At 33.6% G+C, this 24,177-nt stretch overlaps 1 protein-coding gene across 4 annotated transcripts in view; it reads right to left on the bottom strand.

Moving 5' to 3' along the window:
* LOC123267036 (putative mediator of RNA polymerase II transcription subunit 26) overlaps window positions 1–24,177 on the bottom strand; it is a 188,389-nt gene that overhangs the window by 19,057 nt on the left and 145,155 nt on the right. For all 4 annotated transcript variants that reach the window (XM_044731521.1, XM_044731529.1, XM_044731538.1 and 1 more), the window contains one exon: window positions 8,117–8,330. In XM_044731521.1, the coding sequence (XP_044587456.1) occupies window positions 8,117–8,330 (214 nt within the window). The remainder of the gene's footprint in view (window positions 1–8,116; window positions 8,331–24,177) is intronic.

The following is a 24,177-nucleotide window of genomic DNA, read 5'->3' as shown; positions in this document are numbered from 1 at the left end:
TTGTTCTCCAGCTAGCTTCAAAGCTATAATTTAACGCATCGAGTGATAATTTATCGAAGCGACTAAATTGATGAGCTGGCCAATTAAATAGAACCACAGACACATCTTATCCAGTCCGGACAATTGTCAGGACTGCAACAACAGCTGAGTTTGTACGCAAGCGCGAGATTAAGCGCGCAGAAAACCACGCGCAGGAATAATATAGATGGGCATAAAAACCGGACATGCGGCAACCGCATACTACCAGCTACTACCACTATAAGAGAACGCAAAATTACGTAAACCCGTGGTGGTTGTTAAAGGGGTGAGGCGGCATGCTGCAAGTGTGAGTATGGGTCCATACTACACACAGTTGTAATAGTAATATCTATATAAGTAAAGTATAAAATAGTAGTGAGTGTACGACCATAACTCTTTCTATTCCCCTGGCTCCGTTTTTCCGTCCTTTATATCCATTTACCTCGACAACCTTCGGCACAATGCCACTTCATAAGGCTCAACGACGCTCATATTCTCCTACAAAATTAACCTTTATCAGCGTGTCGTAGCCACACCGACAAAATGCCCCACTCTCAGCTATTACTTCTGTACGTTTATACTAGAGCGGGTTGGAGGTATAGTATTCGTGAGTAGAGGTTGCCTGGCCACCGGAGTGGAGAGCTTTCGTGGGTGTGCAGTTTGTAGTGTGTGAATACACCGGCAATCCCTTCTCTATAATATGTTAAAAGAGGGTAGAGTAGCTACTTGATCCCCCGCGGAATCCACCGTTCACCGAGTTGGCTAGAGCGGATTCCTTCCTACTCCCGGGACTTATTGATCGCCCGGTGCGATAAGAAGACGCGAGCTGGCTGATTGGTCTCCTCGCCCAACTGGCAAGATGTACGCGGGGGTTGTAAGTGGAAAAGCGAGCGCGTTTGCTCTGACGACAACGTTACTGGGTTTAGGTTTTGGTTTGTCAATTTATATCCTCTACATTCGCATCGTATCGCAGAGAGAGTGTAAACGGTAGATGAGGGATGTTGAAGAGTGAAGAGGGACGAGTGCAACGGCTTTTGTGCTAGATGTATGGATGTATTCAAGTGCCCCGTAAAATCCAACCGCCAACCATCGACGTTGAAATTGAGCTCCCGAACAACGGGATATGTGAGAGATAAGAAAGATCTCAAGGGGTGGAATATCAACGGACCACCGACAAAGCGATCCGATAACGGGTGAAAGCTTTTCATGAATTTCGTATTATAGAAAAATAATGTCTTGTCCTTTTTTTCCTTCGTTTTGTATTCTGAAACGAGCTAGAGGGTATTGTGCAGCAGCATCAATTCATTCCCACTCACTATACACGTTAATTCGATTATTCTTTTATTGTTTCCGATGAGTCCGTACACCGTTCACTGAGCTCACGATTATCATTAAAATTAATTTGTTTGATAAAACAATAAAATGATTATTCATTTTTCGGAAATAATTACTCGTTTTATTTTATTATTATATTTAATGAAATGCTAATTGAATTACGTAAGAGATATAAAATGCCAGCCACTGAATTTAATAAACAGGGACGGATAATTGAAAATAATAATTAATAGTGTCAAGTTTATTGTAATAATGTTGAAATATTTTTAATTATTTGTCAATGTGTGTTTATATTAAAAATTTATTTATTATTATATAATATATTTAATAACAAGAGACTTTTAATTACAAGCTATTAAAAACTGAACGAACGATATTAAATTAATTAACCACTTTCATCGAGAATCAATAGCTGAAGAATTCAATTTATTAAAAAAAAAATAAAAAATGTTTTAACCCTTAAAAAAAATATTTTATTGAATATTTTTAAAGTACAAGGTTATTTATCTGAAGCATTAAATTTTATGTCGCGTGTTAAAAAAATTGCACTTTAATTTTTTTAGCACCCAAGTGGATGAAAATATTTTTCTTTTTCAAGTATTAAAATTCCTTAGAGTCATCTTTAGCGGGATCTTATGACGTGCAAGAGCTTTTCGTTCGCCACCGCAGAGACTGATAAATACGCCAGCATAGTGTACCATAAAAATGGTATAAACCGCTTGTCCTCTGGCTTTTATTTTCCCGTTGTGTTTATCTGAGGAAAAAACACGAAAACCGTGATGCTCGCAAGAGGTGTATGCGTTTCATCCTATCGCGTCAATCCTGTCTCATTTATCTTGTTTTTTGTTTTCGTATCCGCCTTTTTTTTTTTTTCCCACTTTCTCTCTACACTTTTTACTATTATTATTTTTTTATTTAACTATTTTTTTGTTTTCCTTTATTATACTCTTTCTTTCTTTCACTTTTGGCACAGAAGCTTGGACGCCTGGTTTTTTATATCGCCGGGAAATTGGAATTGAAGCGACAGCCGAGTGAGCCCCGAGGGCGCCCGGTAAAAGTTGAAACGAGCCCATAAAACATCGTAAATACTGTCGCCACTACTTTATGCTCTACACTAAACTGCAGTACGTTGTTATACACGCATATATATATTTATATATGCGCCACTAGTCGTGTGATAATAAACCTTGCCTTTATATAGTAAAAGCACAAGATAAAAAGTATAAAACTGAATATTTCGTTTTTTTTTTTTTTTTTTTTTTTATTTTATTTTACCCTCCAATAACGCCTTTTAAAATTATATTTTTAAAAAATTAATAATTAAAAGTGTCAATAACTGTCAGCGAGTTAGTAAGTAATTAATATTATAAAATGTTAAAGTCTCTGATAAAATAAAATAAATTAAGTAGTAAAAAAATCAACTAGAGGTGTGAGAACTAAAAGTAAAAAAAAGTAAAAGATGTAATTAAAAAGTTGTAACGACGTGATAAATCTCCAGGAACTTTCTGTTTTAATAGTAGATTCAAGCATGACGATGAAAAGGATTTGCGAGAACATTTAGTGAGCACTTTTGAGAGTTTAACTCTGCTGGTGGTACCCGAGAGTTAATCGACTTGCCAGTACGGTCACTTAAGTAAACTCAATTGATATTTATTTGATCGTAAGTGCGACAGGAATTCATTATTAATTGATATGTTTTCACTATATAAAAAAAGTCAAGTATCTAAACGTATAATTGAAATGTTAATTAACAATTAATTATTTAATTACGCGGAATAAATAAAGTAAATGAGTGGCCGTTTACGAGAAGGAGATTTACGTAAATGATAGCGTAATGCAATATATAATATAATCCCAGGAGAGTTTTGATTGAATTAGCGGCGTTTAAAGTAATTACTGGTATTTAGCAATAACGTGGAGCAACCTTTTCCGCTGGTGGGTTGCCGGTATAGTAGTTGGAAATGGAAGGAACGCGAGGATGAGAGGAAGAAGGAGATGGAGATTCAGCTGGAGATGGAGAGAAAATTAGAGCAATTTCGAGAATGGCGTAAGGTAGTTACAACATTGTTGGGGTAACACGGCGGTCGAGTGCGAAAGTGACTATGCGGCTGTACTATGATGGTACTGCTACTTCTCTTGGTTGTTTCTGGGCTGCTTCCGTAAGCTAACTACATCGCAAAGCTATACTAAAACAGTTAAACGTTTAATCGAATCAGTAAATGTGAATTGAAACTTTAATTAATCTCCTAATCTCACTTATACTCTTGTGCTTACACTAACGTAAATTACTCTCGTTAAATAAAATTTTATATTATTATTATTATTATTATTATTATTATTATTATTATTATTACACGGAGAAAAATTTATAGTAGAGTTTATTATCTAGTTATGGTAACTGAATTCGATAGTAGTAAATATTATTTAAATAATTCTGTAAACCATCTGAATTGTAGTAGTTACCATCCTGATGGTAATCTTTATTATCAGTAATAATAGCTTTTATTATTTCAACTAGTTACTACTATTATCAAAGTCGTAATTCCTAATATAACCTGATGGTTGCAGTTATCATCAGTAATAATAATAGTTACTATCTAAGCTAGTAAAAGATATTTAAAAAATTAAGAACTTGCGTTAGCGTGGATGCATTTCTAAATTAACTAAAAGCAGTTGTAGTGCAGTGTAGCGCACAAAAAATCGGGATTAAATTCGGATTGAATTTATATTTGTCTTAAACAAGTTTCAACACCAAATTTTTCAAAAAAAATTCGAAATTTCTAAAAAAATCAAAATTTTCAATAAAATTGAAATTTCAAAAAAAAAATTTTTAATCTTACAAAAAATTTTTAAAAACATAATTTTCAAAGTAATTAATAACAGTTCTAGGATTTGGAAATTTTTATCATATATGGATTTAAACGATTGTGTTATTACTTGTTTTAATATTTTAAAGGAAAAACTGTACATAACTAAAATATGGATGCAAATAAAGAATTTAATTAAATAAATTTATATTATTTTTTCTTTCAGAATTTTTACAATCTGAGATGGTTACAGTTACCATCTTCGATTATAGCAGTTATAATTTTTAATAATTACACATTTTTTAATAATTACCACCTATTAATTTGTGACTAATTAATTTTATTACCATTTCAGATAGTAGGAGTTAATATTTTTGTATAGTAAATAGTAAAATTAATTTTTTTCCGTGTAGAAAAAAAAACCATCAAGTTTCCATCCTTTGATTGCCGGATAATTAAATAGTTATCGCGGTTCGTGGTACTCTCTCCGTAAAGTTATAAATACATTTTTGATAGAGGAAAAGGAAAGTTGAGGGAGTAATTTATTAGTTTTGAATGGTCGTTAATAATAAATTATAATTATAATTATAATTAAAAAAGTGGTGAGAGAAAGGCAAAAAGTTTAAATGCCGATATCGGTGGGAGATTGGAAACAGATGGAATTGATTGAAAGAAAATTAAGAGAGTATAGAAACCGGCGGAGGTAAAAGGAACGAAATGGTATGGCTCGGGGTGGGCAGAGATGGGTGGCTGCCGTTTTCGAATGAAGAAAAGTTTGGCTGACTGCCTGATACTGCTGTTACTGCCATAGCTCTGTACTTTGCCGGAGTTTTGCGGATGAAAAATAAGCAGGACAGAGACGGGAGACGGAAGAAATGAAAATAAAAATGAAATAATAAAAAAGTGTATGAGCTGGGGAAAGAAAAAAGTTGAGTAATTTCCGACCGCTGAATTCTATCGGCACAATAAGGGACTGGGATAGGAATAGGATCTGTCGAAAGACTGTGCTGCGAAAAGAAACGAGAAGAAATTACGAATTGGATTTCCGTTGATCGAAGTATCCATTATCCGAACGGCGTTGGGTGGCTATTCAATCTGCAGTTATCAAGAGCGACGAACTAAAGAAAGGTCGCTAAAGCGGAATCGCGTGGAACGAGTTTATACGCTTCTGATGATCACTGTAGTAGTAATAGCAGTAGAGTAAAAGTAGTAAAAAGTTGTTAGAGTCGTGGTGGTGGTGATACGCCGAGTAAAAAGTCAAGATAAGGGGCCGAGGGTCAAGGGGGCGATGGATCTTAAAAAAAAAGTCCTCATGGATGAAGAACAGAAGGGAATAAAAGATAAAAATATTTTACGAATGAGGGTGTACGTTTAAAAAGACTTTTTGGCGCAAGAACCAAATAGGGATGTCGACTACTTACATTCCAATACTTTTAGTTTTTTTTCCCCCTTTATATTACACTCTACCTCAACCTCCTCCAGCTATACTATGGCATTGCTGCTACGGCTGACTCTGTCTAGTTTTTTTTATTTTATTACTTTATTTTCTTTCTCACTCACCCCACAGTAGTCAGCTCACCCGTTTCTCTTCTATCGTAATAACATTATGACGCGATGAAAGTTTAATACCGCTCGCCCGGAAATTTAATATCCCAGTGCTCGTCTTATTTTTCTTCGTTACCGCACACTGGAAATTACGAGTGATGAATAGGATTTTCACGGATGAAAATCCCGTGAGTGAGAATATGAACAAAAATATTATAAAAAAAAAATATAACTTATTCAAAGAAATAAAATAAAAAAAAATTATATTATTAAAGCTTCTGAATAATGGAAAATTGAAGACTACTCAATTTTCGCTGAGTCAATAAAATTATAATTATATTCATCACTATTGTGATAATAATAAGCTCCTTTTAAAAGTGTAATAAAAATTTTTTACTCCTCAATATTTAAATTTATAATTTTTCTCATATTAAATAATAAAATTTAAACTTTATATATTTATATTAACATTGAATAAATAAAATTTTATTTTCCCGTAAAAGGAAGCTAATTTAAAAATTTTTAATTACTAAAAACAGTAATTTATCGTTGAAGTTGAGTTAATATTAATAGTTAATATTTATATTGTACTCAAAGTGTATTTATGTAATAAAGTAAAGCTTTTTTCCGTCGCTGAACATAAAAGTTTTAAGTTAAAAAACGATTACCCAAGGCAATTCGATGGAACGACGATCAACTCCATAAAATGTACTGCTATACCCTCATGAAATCACGAGGGCGTTTGTTAAGGAAGTTTAAAGGGTCTTTGCGTAAAGCAGCTTTACTGAAAGGTGAAACTCCGGAGCTTGCTGACGTTTCGTTTGGTAAAACTACAACATACTTCTTAAACCACTACTACAACCGGTACTTGTGTCGCAACGAGCCAACTCAAGACATACACTCACTCAACTCGACTTGACTCAACTCAAAATAAAAGCAAAGGGATCCGAAGAATATAACCAGGCGACACGCGAGAGCTTTTTCCTGCTGCGGCTGCTTACAATTTCTTTCAGATTACACGCGCGATGTCCTTAGGCAAGAAAGGGAAAAAAATGTCGTAAAATACCAGGTCAGAGGCAAGAGGGTTCGCTCGAGCGCTTTTTCATAAATTCGTAACGCGGGACGACTCACTCTGCCCCTCGGCGCGTTAAACAACATCAAACACTACCCAGTCAACTCATAAAAGCTCACCTCTTACCTCTTACTATAAATTTATTCACAATTTAAACCCACTTTTTTATTTTAAATAAAAATTACTTTACTTGATTCATTTCTATCGTACCCTCTTTCATTTTTTTCCTTTTAAAAATTTTTACATCCATTCATTTTATAGACAGAAAAAGAAATCTCGAGTCTTTTTTTTATCCGTAATATCAACATTTTTTCCAATAAAAATGTAATGAGCATTTTTTCCCGCATTGATTTACGAGTACGAGTGGTTAAAAAAAATATAAATCACCCGGCGAGTTTAATGGGATCGCGGGGGTGGATACCAGCGCTCGGAAGTGAAAACGATGAGGGGTGCTCAGGGGGGAGAAAAAAGCTGTGTAGAAAACCACGACATGCCCACACTCGAGTAGCATATCGTCACTACCACAGAAGTTGTCGCTAATGCCCGCGCATATTCCTGGTTCTCCTTTTTTTTTGTCTACAAAACTTTATTTTTTTATTATTTTTTCTCTACTGTCTTTATTTGCCGTCTTTCGGTTCAACGCAAACTTTTTTCCCGGGATGATTACCAGGAGCGTCCTTCCGCGGTGCGACATCCGTCGGACTCAACTTTTGGTCCTTGTCCAATAAAACTTGGCACATGCTCTCTACTCCTCTGATCCCGGATAAATGTCCGGAAGATTACACCAAACGACCCCGAGTACGGAGCGGGAGTCAGCAGGTCCCTTATTTTAAGTCCAGCCTCGTGCTTTTTGTCAGAGTTTTCGGGCTCGTTCTCGCAGTTGAATTGTAATACCTACCCACCAAACGTTACATAACTTAGATAATACAATGAGAGAATTGTCGAAAGTTACTCGCTCAAGTGGAGACGACAATCAGTGAGAAGTTGATCAGCTTTCGGATTTAACAACCAACCACTCTACAGAGCTACTCTTTGCTTCTCTTCCACATTATCTGCTCGCTAAACTCTTGGATTAAAGCCATATTTTCGGACTGAATAACGCACAGAATTAAATAAAGCAGAGCGTGTATAGGTATACAAGAATGAGTGTATAAAATTGTTGAGAGTTTTGTTAACAAAGATAAATGGGATAAAAGTTGTTGGCTGGATGACTAAAGACTCTGTTGGTTAGTTTTGAATTAAAATAATGGGAAAAGTAAACGACAAGTGTTGTACCTATTTGGCTAACGTGTTTGCTGCTTAGTTGGTAGTTGGTGAGGTTTTGAGATAAATTACTGACCTTTTTTCGACTTGTCGGATGAAGTTGGCGAGTCTGCTCGCGCATTAATTGCGGTCGCTCCGGGCACAGGTAACGTTGAGGACGAAACAACTGGTGTACAAGAGGCAACTGGACTAGCCGCGGCAACGGGTAACAAAAGTTTCCTCTTATGGTTACACAACTTTGTCATCTCCCGAGTCTTTCCCTGGTCTGGACTCCAAGGTCGTGTCGCTACCTGCAACATCAAAAGCCAATTTATTAATTTAAAGATACTTTTTACTCTTAATGTTTTTTGTACTTAAGAATTTTAATGTTTCATTAATTATTTTATTTAAAAAATAATTTAATTGTTCATTTATTGCTCGTTAGTTATTTTATTATTATTAATGATATTTTATTAAAAGAAAATATTTATCTAAATGATAAAGATACTTTGTTGGGAATATTAATAATAATTGTCATATTTATTATTCATAACTTTGTTAGTTATCACTTTTTACATAACATATACACCAACAATGCACGACACAATAATTATAATTATCAGCGATAACATTTATTGTGAATAACAATGTAATTAATATTATTATCGTATTGTGGTTTTTGTTGTGACATTTGAATAACTACAATAATAAGAAATTGATAACAAGTATGTTTTTTATTTTTTAATTTAAATGATAAAACATATTTTATCGCTGTTTTACAAATCCGAACAAAAACAGTTTCACTGTAAAAAATCGCGCCAAGTCCACGTTCATAAGACTTTTAAGAAAAAAAAATTAGGAAAATGGTTGACCCTGAAGGCCATCCCTGCAACTTCCCGCTAATTCCATACTTAGGCGCTTAAAATTGCACCAATGACGTTTTTGAGCTCTTCGAGCTTAAAAATACAATTTATGGGTTATTTTGAGCTCTCCGAGCTCAAAGAGATTGCTTTCCTATGCTTCTGAGCTCTTCGAGCTCAAAAGTCTGATAGAGATTTGCACCGACGTTTGAACTCGACGTTTGAAGGTCACAGGAAGCTTCCCTGACTATCCCCGCGAGGTTGTCACGGTGTCTGTATGTATGTGTGTGTGTGTGTGTGTGTGTGTGTGTGTGTGTGTGTGTGTGTGTGTGTGTGTGTGTGTGTGTGAAAGTATGTGAACCGCTTATAACTTTTGAACGGCTTGACCGATTTCATCGCGGTTGGTGCCATTCGAAAGGGCTTGACCAAACTTAGATTTTGAAAACTATTTGGACCGATTCAGATCAATAGATTTTGAGAAATCTTCAAAAAACTGAAAAAAATTTTTTTTAAATGTGGTTTTTTTGGAATAACTTTTAAACGGCTTAAAGGTTCAATTCCAAAAACTAATCAGCTCTTAACCTCGAAAAATCACGTCGATCGCCACCAGTCCGGTCAAAATCGGTTGATTCGTTCGAGAGATATCGTGAACGAAAGGAAACCGAAAAAAGTGTTTTTTCGGAATAACTCCGAAATTCCTAGCGCGATCAATTCAAAATTTAACATTCTTTGTGAGGCTTGAAAAACTGCGTCGAATGCTGCCAACCGCGTAAAAATCGGTTTATTCATTCAAAAGTTATTGCGGTTAAAAAATTCAAGAAATAGTGTCTTATCAAATCTCTATCAGACTTTTGAGCTCGAAGAGCTTTAAAGCATAGGAAAGCAATCTCTTTGAACTCGGAGAGCTCAAAATAACCCATAAATTGTATTTTTGAGCTCGAAGAGCTCAAAAACGTCATTGGTGCAATTTTAAGCGCCTAAGTATGGAATTAGCGGGAAGTTGCAGGGATGGCCTTCAGGGTCAACCGTTTTCCTAATTTTTTTTGGATCGATTTATGTATTATTTTGAGCTCTCCGAGCTTGGAGAGATAGCTTTTCTATGCTTCTTCGAGTTCAAAAGTCTAAAAATTATACTATCTCATCAAAAACGATCCGAAAAGAAATGTTATGTGAACTTATGCAAAATTATGTAAAGTTATGTGAAGTTATGTGGAAAAAACACTTAAACGAATCGACTGAAATTATGTGAAATTATGTGAAGTTATGTGCAGAATACACTTTTCGGTTTTCTTTCGTTCATGATATCTCTTGAACAAACTGACTGAAATTATGTGAAATTATGTGAAGTTATGTGCAGAATACACTTTTCGGTTTTCTTTCGTTCATGATATCTCTTGAACAAACTGACTGAAATTATGTGAAGTTATGTGCAGAAAACACTTTTCGGTTTTCTTTCGTTTATGATATCTCTTGAACGAATTGACTGCACTGATAGAAGGATTTATTTGTATTAAATAATATTTGTTAATAGCTAACAAATCATTTATTAGAGACCATTTTTTAATGTTAAATAAATATTTCTTAGTATTCAAAATGATTTGTTTGTATTCAATAAATCTGATATTCATTTATTAATTATTAATAAATCTTTTTAAATACTCAGAAATATTTGTTAAGGCCTAACAAATGGCTTCTAATAAATGATTTGTTAAATATTAACAAATCTTTTTAACTATAAACAAATCTATTAGTGTGAAGTTATGTGAAATTAAATTCTATGTCAAAAGTATAGAAAGACTATCTCTTTGAGCTTGTAGAGCTCAAAATAAGACATAAGTTGTTTTTTTGTGCTCGAAGAGCAATTATTAGTGCAATTTTAAGCGCCTAGGTATGTAAGTGGCGGGAAGTTGCAGGGATGGCCTTCAGGGTCAACCGTTTGTCTAATTTTTTTTTCTTAAAAGTCTTATGAACGTGGACTTGGCGCGATTTTTTTACAGTGAAACTGTTTTTGTTCGAATTTTAGTATTTTTTGTAATTATAATAAAAATAGACAATTGGTATCAACTTAAATCTCGCGTTGGCTAAATTTTTTATAACAAACTATCCTCTTGAAGCTACAGTTTATGTAGAAATAATTTCAGCGCACCCTGGCGGGTGTAGGTGCAAGCTGTGAAATATTTTTTTCTAACTGTAGTTTCCTATCTATAGAAGGATTACCATGGATTCTCGAATTATTTAGTCTGTGGCATGTCACTTTCTCCATAAGAAAAAAGTCAGGATCTAAAAATCTGGGTCACTATAGTTTGTGCCAGTGAATTTAATTAATTTTAAATAGAATTTATTATTTTCAAAGACCATTATTAATTAATATTGATAATATAACATATAACGTATTATTATAGAGTATCATTGAAGAAAAAAAAGGTCTGTAGAATGAATAAAATTTTGCAACCTGAAAATATCGTTCTGCTTATGGTAAACATACTCGGTAGTCTGGCGCTCCGTTTACAACGGATTTGAAGGGAACTTGGCGTCAGATTCTACCGAATCTGTGGATTGTTTTTTACTTGTTGGTATTTTTTTTTGTTAAAAATATAAAATTTTTAATTAACATTTGTTTAAATAATTACTTAATTGCCAATAATTATATTATTTTAATTATGCAATTAAATAAATAATAAACTTGTGATAAAGATGTTATTTATTAGTATAAAAACTTAAATATTTTTTCAGTGGAAAAAAAATGACGCAATTTTGAAATTTTATTTAATAAAGTGCTTTTGATAACACCTGTTCTTTTATCCAACATATTAAACGACAATTTAATTAAATTTAATTGAAATTCAGTCGAGTTTAGTTGAATATATTTATCTTATAAATTGTTTGAGAGATATTTGTTAAGTTTTATAATGCATAATTCATGAAATTCTCAATTTAATAATCCTGGTTTATTAGCAGCGTAGTTGAATTGCCACTAGAATAATAGGATCGAGTTGAGAAAGAATGAGCGAGAGATAAGGATGAGGACAAAGTAAGGGTAAAAGTAGAGATAGTATTGAGGCAGAAGTAGAGAAATAGAGACAGAGGTTGAGGTTGAGGTTGAGGTATAAAATGAAAAAGGTAAATTGAGAGCAAGTACGATCAAATTAAATAGCTTGTCTTCCGGGTCTTCAGAATAATATTCTGACTTGCACAAGTGGATTTAAAACCGAGATAGCAGATAATACGAATGAATTTCTGTTGGCAGTGCAACTGAAAACCCGTCTGTCCGTCACTCGATTCATGAAATGCGATAACTCGTCAAGTTTATTTATATTGTATTGCTCCGCCGGATAAGGATGGATGGACGTATAAAGGATAAATAAATAAGTAATGGAAGAGTGAAAAATAAATTAAATAGCTTCTACTAGGCGTATATACAACAACAATAACAACAACACTACTACAATAATGATCAACTGTAATTGGCAGGGAGAGTCTCGTGACTCTACTGAGCTGTGGAATCTCTCACGACGATGTACTCTCTCATGAATCTCATGATCGATGCGCAAACTTCTTTGATCAGGTTGTCCGCCGATACACACGCAAACAACCCTAACATTTATTTTTATTTCTGCGAGTACTTGTTCAAATATTTTATCTTCTTCTTAACTCTTTTTATCTCCCACGAGGAAACTATACCAAGACCGAGACCGTTAATACATCATTGCCGGCTAGTAGAAAAGACCCTTAGCAGTCAGACGATATACCAACACTATTTAAGCTCGCAGCTTATAATAATTCAAATTGAATTTACTTACACACAATAGTTAAAATTTTTATAATTTATTTCTGAGTTGTCACGATCTTACTCTTAAGCCGGCTGATATTAAACTGACCTTTAAACTTGGTAGGTTCATGTAACTCCCTTAACTTGTTCATCCCTAAATATTCAACCATGATTGGTCCGTCGGTTCTCTCCCTCTTTGTGATTTTACATAAAGTAATTAAATTTTAAAGTGTTTCTTTGAAATACAGTTCACTTAAACTTGTCCCATTCAACTTTAATTACTTGGTATAAAACCATTAAGAAAGTAACTAACTACTGACCGCTCATAAAATTATAGGAATATATATTTGAGACATTAATTTAAAGGAAAATTATTTGTCATTTTTTTATTTATTTTCAATGAAAAATCTACAAAGTTTTTATACTAATTATCTTTACTTATAGAGATAAAAAATTTATTTGTACACAGAAAGAAAAAATTTGTTGACTGGAAAATAAAATTCTTGACTCAAGAAAATTTTCGGGTGCCTGAACGAAGACCGAAGTTGTGTTGGCCGAAGTAAAAATTTTTCGAGAAATTCTATTCTTGGTGGAAGTAATTTTTTCTTAATACAAATTATCATAAATACTTGATACAATAAATTTTTATATTTGATCAAGATTTTTAGATACTTTAATGAAGCAGCGCCACCTACTTCAGCTGAGAAAAAAAATTTTCTCACCTTGAGAAAATTTTTCTCTTGAATATTTGATACCCATTTTATATTATTTTAGCGTGCAATTATACATATTGAATGAAAAAAAATGATTCAATATTATTTGATCTTCCCATTTGACATGTTAATCAATAAAAATATTAATGAAAATTTACTTCTATCTTTATATTTAATTTTTTGGAGCAAGAGAGAAATTTTCTCAAGACAAGAAAATTTACTTCTATCAAAAACAAAATTTTTTTGAGTAAGAAGCTGAATTTTCTCAAAACAAAAAGATTTTCTTGATTTAAATAAATTTTTTGGATCAAGATATGTATTTCTTAAAGCAAGAGAATTAATTTAGTTGTAATAAGTGAAATTTCTTGTGTCAAAAAAAAATTTTTTTTTCGCTTAAGAAAATAATTAGGAAGAAAAATATTTTCTTGGCTTAAGTGAACCTTTTTTTCTGTGTACATAGGTTGGAATTAATAGATAAATAATTGTTTTGAACAAAAAGTTTTACTTATAATAAAATTATGATTGGTGTGACTTTAATAATCAGTTGGACATAAAAAAGTAATAAAAAAAAAATTTAATTGAAACGTTGCAGCCATGATTGATTAGCGAAAAATGAAGTAACTATCGTGTACGTGGTCGTCACGAATCGTTAACTTTAATTTACCCAAACATTTATATCACATATAATATCAGTAGGTAGACCAGGAAGGTACACAAGTAATGAGCGTGCGGTACAAAGGTGCATTAACGTCGATCTTTATTGTTCGGCAGTAGTTTGTAAGAATTGCAGGCACGTAACGAGGCCGTTTGGTTCTTTCGGAGCCTCAACTTTTATCTCTAACGAAGATGAAGACACGTTGACGATCCAGACAATGCTTGAGACTTAACTTGAGACTCGAGACACCAACGGCCCTTTCAACCCAACACAATCTCACTCACAACTCATTTAACGTTTTTATTTTATTTTCTTACCTCCAACTTATCCGCAATACCGTAAATCTCCGGTCACAACATTTATAATTAACGCTACACGCGAGTCCGTTCTGTCACCAGAAAAACACCCGGGCAGCTCCAATTAAAGAATTAAAATCCTCTAATAAATCCAGCAGACGCTCATCTGCGATAGCTACAAGGGATCTCCTCTCTCTCCTCCTCGGCTTTATTGTTTCCGTTACATAAAATCAATTGCTCACATCAACGGCAAAAACGGATATTGCCATTAAAATTTTAACAACCGCCGCAATCTCTTCTTTCTATTACTCCGCTCTTGTTTATTATTTGCATCGTGAATTTACCGAGTTGAAAAGCGCAGCGACGCAATAATTCAGTCACGCGTGGGTGATCTCGTAATTTTATCTAAAGTGTAAGCGCAGACACTTTTTATCAGATTAAAATCAAGGTAATAAATATAAATAATAATAAAAGAGTCCAAAAAATTATTATGATAAGAATAAAAGAAAAAATGCACCAAAAAATGACAAATACGTAGTAGACAACTAATGTAAGGACTACGATAGAAGTGGATACGTGCCATGATGTTTTACGATTCTCATTAATAATGCGAGTAATGTTCCGCTCAGTATGCGCCACGTATTCGACCTATCTCCGAGTACGTCATTTTGTCGTCTCTTTTCCTTTTCTATTCTTCGCCTTCGACTCTCGATCTTTCTCAACTCACTCCATTGACTTGCCATTTTTACATTATACAGTACGACTTGCAAAGACGATCGCATTAATTATCGTGAACTATAAAATAATTTATCGCTTTTATGCCCGATGCAAAAATAATTTTCCCTTCCTCTCCTCTTTTATTCTCTTCTTGATATTTACGTCTATAATTTATCTATACTAATAAATGGAGAGCCGGCTTTTTTGTCCGGTTATACTGCGAAAACTAGTTAACTGATCGGAATAATATTTATACCATAAGATGCAACGTGTTTCGGAAAAGGTTTTAGTATATAATATGGTGGTGATTACTTATCCGGAACTTATATTTTTTTGACTTAGAAATAATGAATTTTTATTGTAACTAAATTTATTCTATTCGATTGTTATTTGTTTAAAATAAATTTTTTAATTCTATTCGTTATGTTTATATACTAGGCAGATTTCTTCACTTATGAGACCTGTCAGTTAAATTTCTTTAACTGAAACTTTCAATGCTCATTACAAATTTTTTTTTTCATATCAATTATTATTTATTTTTGTAAGAAAGACACGGAAATGTTATAATGATTGCACATTGAAAGTTACAATGAATATTAGCTAGAATAATTACATGGATAAAAGGTGCATGCCAATTCGATAGAATTGGGAATCTGTGCAAGTCAAAACAATACTCTAATTAAATTTTAAGTCTAGATCTAAAAATGCAATTCTATAAAACGCCCAGCGGAGCCGGTGAGTAACAGCTACACTGATAGAAGGATTCAGTTCTATTTAATAAGATTTAGTAACAGATACTAAATGATTTAGTAACAAACCTTTCATTACCAAATATTTAGTAATAGGTACTAAGTCATTTATTAAAGCCCATTTAGTTCCACCAAATAATTATTTAGTAGTATTTAACGAATGATTTATTGCTACGCAATAAATCGTTTATTGGTATCGAAGAAATTAATTTTTTAATTAATTTTAACGTGTAACCTAACTTTTTAACTTAAAATAAATAAAAATAATTAAAATAAATAATTTTAAGTAAAAATATAAGGTATTGTAAAGAAAATAATCTCATTAAATTATGTTTTTTTTTGTTTGAGGCATTTATAAAATTTAAAATTAAACAAGTTTTTAACATATTAATAATAGACTAATTGAAAAATGTTAACTAAACTCTACTGAGAAAAGACATAAATAGAAGTCATTTATTGGGCTTATTAATCGAGCTTAATAAAATAATCTGAGTCAGTGAATAGGTTATGTATCACATAAACATTGGAATTAAAGCATAACCATCTACCGACAATACTTGTCAAAGAAATATTTAGTACCTGTTACTGAATATTATTTAGTGGAAATAAATATTTATACCCTAAAAACCCTTTAATATTTATTCCCTTTTTTTTTTTTTTTCCTTCTATCAGTGTAGTGCAAGATAATTTAGAATAGCGTTATTAATAATAATTCATAATTATCATGAAGATTTTTTCGATTAAATTACAATTAATTTACTCGGTAAAATTAATTATGCATAAAATGTCGCAGTTTGAGTTTTAAATATTCATATTGATGTCGAGGTTTGTTGCCTCAATCCAAAGTTTATATGAAATAATTACAGTGCAGTATATTTGCAAGCTTTGTGTGTTGTTTGTGATGATAATTACTGTGAGAATTTGTCACGGATTAAAACGGTATACAATTACACGCATAGAACACTGATTATAAATGCGCGAACAAGTTACGAGTTCTGTATCCTATGTTATACGTGCTCTTTCCTCATATAATAGTGTAATACTAATATAATATTCGGTATTATTTGAGGAGTATATATGTGTTTACTATTTGTGAGTATGAGTCTGTAACAATGAATTTCAATGACAGAAATTAAACAATTGAAAATATAATCATCGGTAGCAGGCAGCCAGTCATCCCCACGCTATTTACTCGTCGCTTGCGTGAGCATGCTAATGAGCTAAGAATAATTTACATGTGTAGATAGATAATGAGCCAGCGAGGACGAGAGAAGATTGCTGAATAATAAAATATAAGTTAACAGAAAAATTAGTAATTACTATACTGTGGTGCTTGTTTATTTGTGCGATGATACGGGCCCGAGACGTTTTTTCTCACTCAATATAAATTTAATTGATGTGATAGGAGAGTTTTAGTTGACTGGGTATAATAGTCAGCGTTTTTTTATCCACTTTGTAATTACCTTTGTAAATGCAGAGTCGGACAATTTTTTTCTTGAGAGATTTTTTTGAAAGAAATAAATTTTATTGCTTGTAGAATCGTGAGTTATTTGCGTGGATGAGGACTAATTGATTTAAATTATTTATGAGATTTTTTAATAGTGTCTATTCGAGTAATTATTGACGGAAAAAAGAAGTGAGGTCATTTTTTTTAATGGTAATTATTATCGAATAATGAACGAGTTTTTAATTGATTTTTTATTCGTTTGAATGCGTGGTAAATTATTTTAATCAGAAATAAAATATTATAATATTTTATAACTCGAAAAGTTTTATGAGAGAAAATTTTAAATTTAAAAAAATCGTATTAATTTCATTAGTTGGTATAACATTGAATCGACGTTTATATATTAATGTATTTCCTGGTTAACGGAATAAAAAAGGTAAATAAATAAAAAGTTAATACATGAAGCCCGAGAGTGCTGAAATAATAAAATAAAATAAAATAATAAAAAAAAAGGTGGGTAAAAAAAATATTGTACTGGAATATATACAACCGTAGAAATGCGGGCGATGAGTACGAATAAAAATGAACGAGAGTATACAAGTAAAGAGAAAAAAGTAGAAGCAGAATAACGCATGAGATATTTTATGCATTCACGTGTATATCGGATAATCTGAGATTGTCGCTTTTTTTTCCATTATTATTATCACTATTTTTATTTTATTTTATTAGTAAGTTCAAAATGAATGCGTTTGAGTGCGGCCAGTAAACTAAAAAAATTTTAAATTGGAAATATAAAATTTACATTAGCGTCGCTATATTCCCGACTAGAAATTTAAGTTCGGCGGTGGTTCGCTTCGAATTAGGCATGCCGAATTCCAAGCTCGCGCCGAACCAGGAAGCCAAAGTTGGCCCACGTCCCGGAAGTAACGTAGTCGCGAGTTTGGGCCTAACTTGGCTTCCGACTTAGGCGGTGGTGTGGAAACCACACTTGCTGGTGACTATCCAAGCCTCATTCGGTCCAAATTTGGCTACCTAACTAGGCAGCAATTCAGAAACTAAATTCGCACGGAAGAATCCAAATTGAATCCTTTCTTTGTTTTTAGCTATTTTTATTATAAAGCAAAAATTAATAATAATGAATGCTTATTTTTTTTTATTTACTTTTTAAATTTTAAATATAAATATCGACTTTAGGACAATATTTTTTAAATATTAAGTAAATAAAAAAATTTTTTTTTTTATTTAGTATTATTTTTTTTATATTTTCGGTCATTTTTTTCGCTTTTTAGGGTTTTTCTTACTATGAAGAAGTTTTCTTTGATTGGTCGATTTTATGGGTTAAGGGGGAAGGAGATGGAGTTAGATACATAAGTCACAAACAACATTTACATTTACCTCACACTCGCCTTAAGAATAATTATAATTATTAATTATTAATTATTAAAAACTTTACATGTCGAACGCGAGACTCGAATACTGTACCCGACGCACGAGAGCCCTATACCATACGGCGACGCTACGCCGATGATGAGCGACCTCTTGCCTCAAGATACTTATAAGCCCGACACTTCGGCAAACATTCGGTTACCGTTGCAACGGTCGAGTTAGGAATTCCGATATTATACCTAAGTGAGGACTTGTCACAGACTTACCTAGTCAAGTTTCATTTTGATAGACCAAGCTTCAGAATACCTTTAGTTACTGTTCGGTTACCGTTATCTCGTATCAGTTTGGCAATTCATGGCGTATCGAACTTAGGCATTGCCACAGTTTTGCCTAAATGAGCCCGAGCTCGGAGAATCAAACTTCGGCAATCCTTTGGTTACCGTTATTTCATACCAGTTTGGCAATCCATGACATATCGAACTTAGGCATTGCCACAGGTTTGTCTAAATGGGCCCGAGCTTGGTGAATCGAACTTTGGTAAGCCTCTTTGGTTGTCGTTATTTCATAACAGTTTGGCAATCCATGACATAACGAACTTAAGCATTTCCACAGTTTTGTCTAAAGAAGCTCGATCGTGGTATGCCAAGTTTCGGTAAACCTTTGGTTACCGTTATTTCATAACAGTTTGGCAACCCATGAAATGTCGAACTTAGGCATTGCCACAGGTTTTCCGAAGTGAGCCCGAACTTGGTGAACCAAACTTCGGTAAGCCTTTGGTTACTGTTATTTCATAACAGTTTGGTAATCCATGATATACCGAACTTAGGCATTTCCACAGGTTTGCCTAAGTAAGCCCGAGCTTGGTGAACCAAACTTCGGTAAGCTTTTGGTTACCGCTATTTTGTACTAATTAGGCAATCCATGATATGCCGAACTTAGGCAGTGCCAAACTATTACGAGATTACATCGAATGTGGAATTCTTTTGGCATATCAATGTTCGGCTTGCCTAATTTAAAACAAATAAGATCCGAATTGGGTGGGCTAGCCTAATTTCGGAAAGCTAACTTCGCCCCGAACTGATTTTTCGGCATGCCTCACTAAAATTCTAGTCGGGTTATTATTATTATTATTATTATTATTATTATTATTATTATTATTATTATTATTATTATTATTATTATTATTATTATTGAATTTTGCGATGCAGTGAGTTATAAAAATTAATTTAATTATATTACATCGGAAAAGAATGAAATAATGTCGATTCAATAGTTGTCATCAACAATGAGTAATTAATGTGACTGTTGAACGAATTATTTAAACAATAATTAATATTTATATTTATATTGTTTCTCTTATTCCGTTGTTTGGTATTTTTTCTCATGCAAATGAGAATGATAATATTTTAAAGATTTATTCAAATACATTATTCAGTAATTCACGTGTTAATAATAAAATAAAATTTCCGTACAATACAACAAGCGAAACATAAATCGGTGTAAATTAAAACGGGATACTCGTTAGCTCCAAAACGAGTTGTCGTATCTCGTGACAACGTGTCTTATGCGCTCGTGCATTACATGCGCCACAAGAGATTCGAGGTACTGCTCTCACCATAAATTCGTGATAAGTGTGTGTAGTTTGTTTATTTATATATATGTGTGTAACCACAATTTTCTGTTCCCAGTTTTCACGATTGTTTACGACTGTTTAACTCAATGCTAATAATTATTTGAAATTAAATTATGGCGATAAAAAAATTTAACAACTAACGATAAGTCTGATAAATAAAAATCCGGAGAGAATAAAATAAAATAATAAAATTTTATTGACTTGTTGGGACACGTATAAATTAAGAGTAATGCTTTATTAAAATTTTATTCAAACATTAAGTGCCTAATAATTCATTTCTGGAGTTATAAAAGTAGACACGAGCCAAAAACCGAGATAAGAGTGAGAGTAAGAGTAAAGGGAAGAAACTTAAAGGAAAGAATGAAAGAGAACAAGGCTGAGGATTAAATGCTGAGCGCACAATTATAAGACGTCCGGTGTAATGGCTGTAACGCAAATTCAACGGATAAATAAGTGACGGTTAAATGATGTTAAATTACCTTCCAACGAGGGCTATTCGTTTGGAAAACGACCGCGATACATTAAATTGGGAGTGACGTTAGTTTTAACGCCTTTGGGCTGGACTGTTACGTTCTCGATATTCGGAAAAGGTGAACGTCTCCTCGAGGGGACACATGATTGCTTGCTTTTGCAATGTTTTATAAAGTACTAGTATTAAAATTAAAAAAAAAAATTTCAAGCTCTACCAGAGTAAGAAGTATTTCCAATAAAAATAATAACACGCGATATTGCTGAAGCCATCAATATTTTCCGGGGTTCAAGTGAAGGAGAAGGAGAAGGAGAAGCCGCAAGGGAATTAACGGAAACTGGAGATGAGTTTCTATTCTCTACCACTCTACTGATCTATTTTCTGTGGGTACAATATAATACTATAATTAAATTCCAGGAGAATCCGTGTCGAAGCAACAGAAGACTCCGCGTCGCCGCGTGGGATCTATTCCCTACAGGATATTTTTTTATGGATCTGGATGCGGACGACAGTTAAGTTATACACGTGTGAGAACAAGAACACGAATGATAATAATAATGAAAGAAGGGAGTTGGCGAAAAGAAGACCAAAGGTTCTTAATCAATTTTAAAAGCAAGTGATCCACCCTCGGAGGCTGTATTCCGTGTGTATTCTCGCTGATTGGCAAGAAATAGTAGCGTCACCCGGATGTCCGAAAAACCCGACTCGGCTGCATGAGACACGATGTTAATGCTGTGTCGAGTGGAGGCTGACGATGGGACGGGAGATGAAATCCTTGAATGATCCACGTCCAACTTGGACTTCTCGGCGTCTGCTTTTTTGTATTTTTATTTTCATTAAAACTTTTTTGTTTCTGTGCTGTTTTTTTTTTTATTTTTGTCGTACCACATATGCAACCACGACAGGCGGTTCTCGCACATTTGTCGCGCTCCAAGAGCAAATCATTCGCATAACTTTGTGACCGTTGTCAACATATCATTCAAACTCTTTAAATAAATGCTAATTTTCGATACTTTATTTTCAAGCCAATTAAATTTTTTTTCTCAGATATAATAATACTTAATTCGCTCGTAAATTTATTAATAAATTATGACAGCCTAAAAAAACTGAGATAAATAAAAAATTATTCCTAATTGAGTAATTTTATAACTAGATTTTGTTCGAATTATTATAATCTTTTTTTTTTTTTTTTTTTTTTTATTAAAGACTAAAAAATATTTGAAATATCTCTGATGGAATTTTAGTATGAGTAAATTTTATTCCCGTCACTTGTTTCAAAAAGAAAGAGATAGAGATAGAGAAAAAAAGAGTAACTCTTTACCCAGGCAGACTACATAATAAAAACTTGAAAAAAAAAAAAAAAAAAATAACCAAAGTAAAGAGTTTAAAAAAAAAGGGCGTTCGTCCGGATTGCGCGAGTGTATATATATATTCTCATCTCCTCGTTTGCTACTACCGTCGGTTAACCGTTTCGCCGACTTCACATTTTGCGAGACAACGTCGGATGAGAATCCAATTAATTTAACCCCTGTTTTAATTTTACGCGCAATGGTTTGGCCAAATACCCCACCATCGCTACCGCGGTCCTTTCTCCATTACCGGAATATTTTTTTTACCTTTCATTTCATTCTGTTTCTTTTTTTAAAGCTCCCCGACCAAACAAATTGTGAGTAAATAGCCAACACAAGGCGGTTTCATTGACTCTCTTCGCTACCCCGCAGTCTCTACACCAGCATGAGAAGCAGCAGCCGCATCAGTCAGAGCAGGAAGGAAATAGGAATTGAAATAAAAATTCAATGCCTGGCTTGTGTTACACTCGATTCATCTGGATAAATAAATCACCAGCGAATAAAATTAAATTAACGAAATTCAAGTGATAGTTAATGAGCCGGTTAGTTGCATTAACAAGTGTTGTGTCAAGCGCTTAATGCTATATCCCGCGTGAATAAAATAGCTGAGGGCAATTTAACCGCGTGCGTGCAATTAGCAATTTAGCTTTCTCAGGAGCAGAAGCAGCTCAAGGGCGTCGACATCCCATCGACTATTATATATCCGATCGGGAATTAAATGGAGTTATCGGCAATGACCGGTTGTTACCACTGCGCTCAGTCTTATTGAACTAAACGCGGACTGAGAATATCCACAACTCTCTCTTCCTCTTTCTCTCTATCTATCTGTACGTTCGAAGATCGGGAACCAGTTACAGCACACAATACAGAATACAGAATATCCTTCACCGGGGAGAATAATCCAGCCAGCGGATGTAGCAGGCGTAAATTGTTAGCGAATCGTTTTATTGCACCCAGAGTCAGAGTCAGAGTCAGATCCAGCACCAGCAAACGTATTACCGAGTGTACCAGTATAAGTACAGTAACAGCCATCGAGAGAATAAATAAAAATAAATAAAAAGTATTGAGAGTATAAGAGGAAGAATATAAAGGAAGAATAAATAAAAGAAGAATGAGAATAAATAAAATTGTATACCTTATACCGTACACCCGAGCTCGAGAGGAGAGTTAAGGAGAGTAGAGGTAAGGAGAACTAAGTGGAAGCTGTTTCGAATGAGAGAACTGCACACGAGGGAGGTGAAGAATCCGCTGCTGCTGTTGTGTACCAGCATCGCCTTCGTGAGCATAACTTGCGAATCTTTCTCTCTTTACTCCTTATACTTTGCCGATGTAGTATATGCAGTATGTATGGTCGCGTTGCTGCACTGATACCGATGCTGAATCTGATTCTGATGGTGAATCGGAGCCTCAGTGGTTCCAATATCCACTCCAAGCCTTTTATTTCTCTCCGTATTTTCTTACTCATACTTATAAATATATAAATACTTGTACTTGTACATACATGTGCACATCAACTGGCTGTTCTGTTCCGTCCCTTTTGCACGTGAGTGTATAGAACTAAACCGCTTGGCAATATTATATATGTGCCTTTGCCTGAACTACTGCTGTTGCTGCTGAGGAATCTCACTCTTCAGCGGTGCTCAACCGTGTGTGTATTATTTTATATTGCTAAGCAAAAAATAATGACAGCTTGTCTGGGTGTTTGGGTTATAATGAAGACATTACTTCATAGATCTCAAGGCTTGAGAGGTTGTCAAAAAAATATTTATATTTTATTTTATTATGTGTAGATGTGGATGTATATTTTTTAATGTCAAAATTATTACATCTGATGAGTTAGTTCTGTGAGAATATGAGATATTTTAGTCATAATTTTGGTGATTTATTTTTTTGTAATTTTTTTTTATTTTTTTTTCGGAGCAAAGGCTGTGAATAAGGAGATGAGGGGATTATTTTTTGTTTATTAGAGTTTAATGGTTGTTTTTTGTTTACGAGGCGTTACTTTTTTGTGCAAACTTGGGAGGAGGAGATTTTAAGGGGGCACATTGGTACTACGAGAGCCATAAATATTCCCAGAGTAAGAGAGACTGGAGCTCGAGGCGTATGTGCGTGCGC

This window comes from Cotesia glomerata, linkage group LG1 (genome assembly GCF_020080835.1).
Source record: "Cotesia glomerata isolate CgM1 linkage group LG1, MPM_Cglom_v2.3, whole genome shotgun sequence".
NCBI classification, from domain to species: domain Eukaryota; kingdom Metazoa; phylum Arthropoda; class Insecta; order Hymenoptera; family Braconidae; genus Cotesia; species Cotesia glomerata.
The sequence above is the reverse complement of the archived record's forward strand: the minus strand, read 5'-3'. Positions and strand labels throughout refer to the sequence as shown.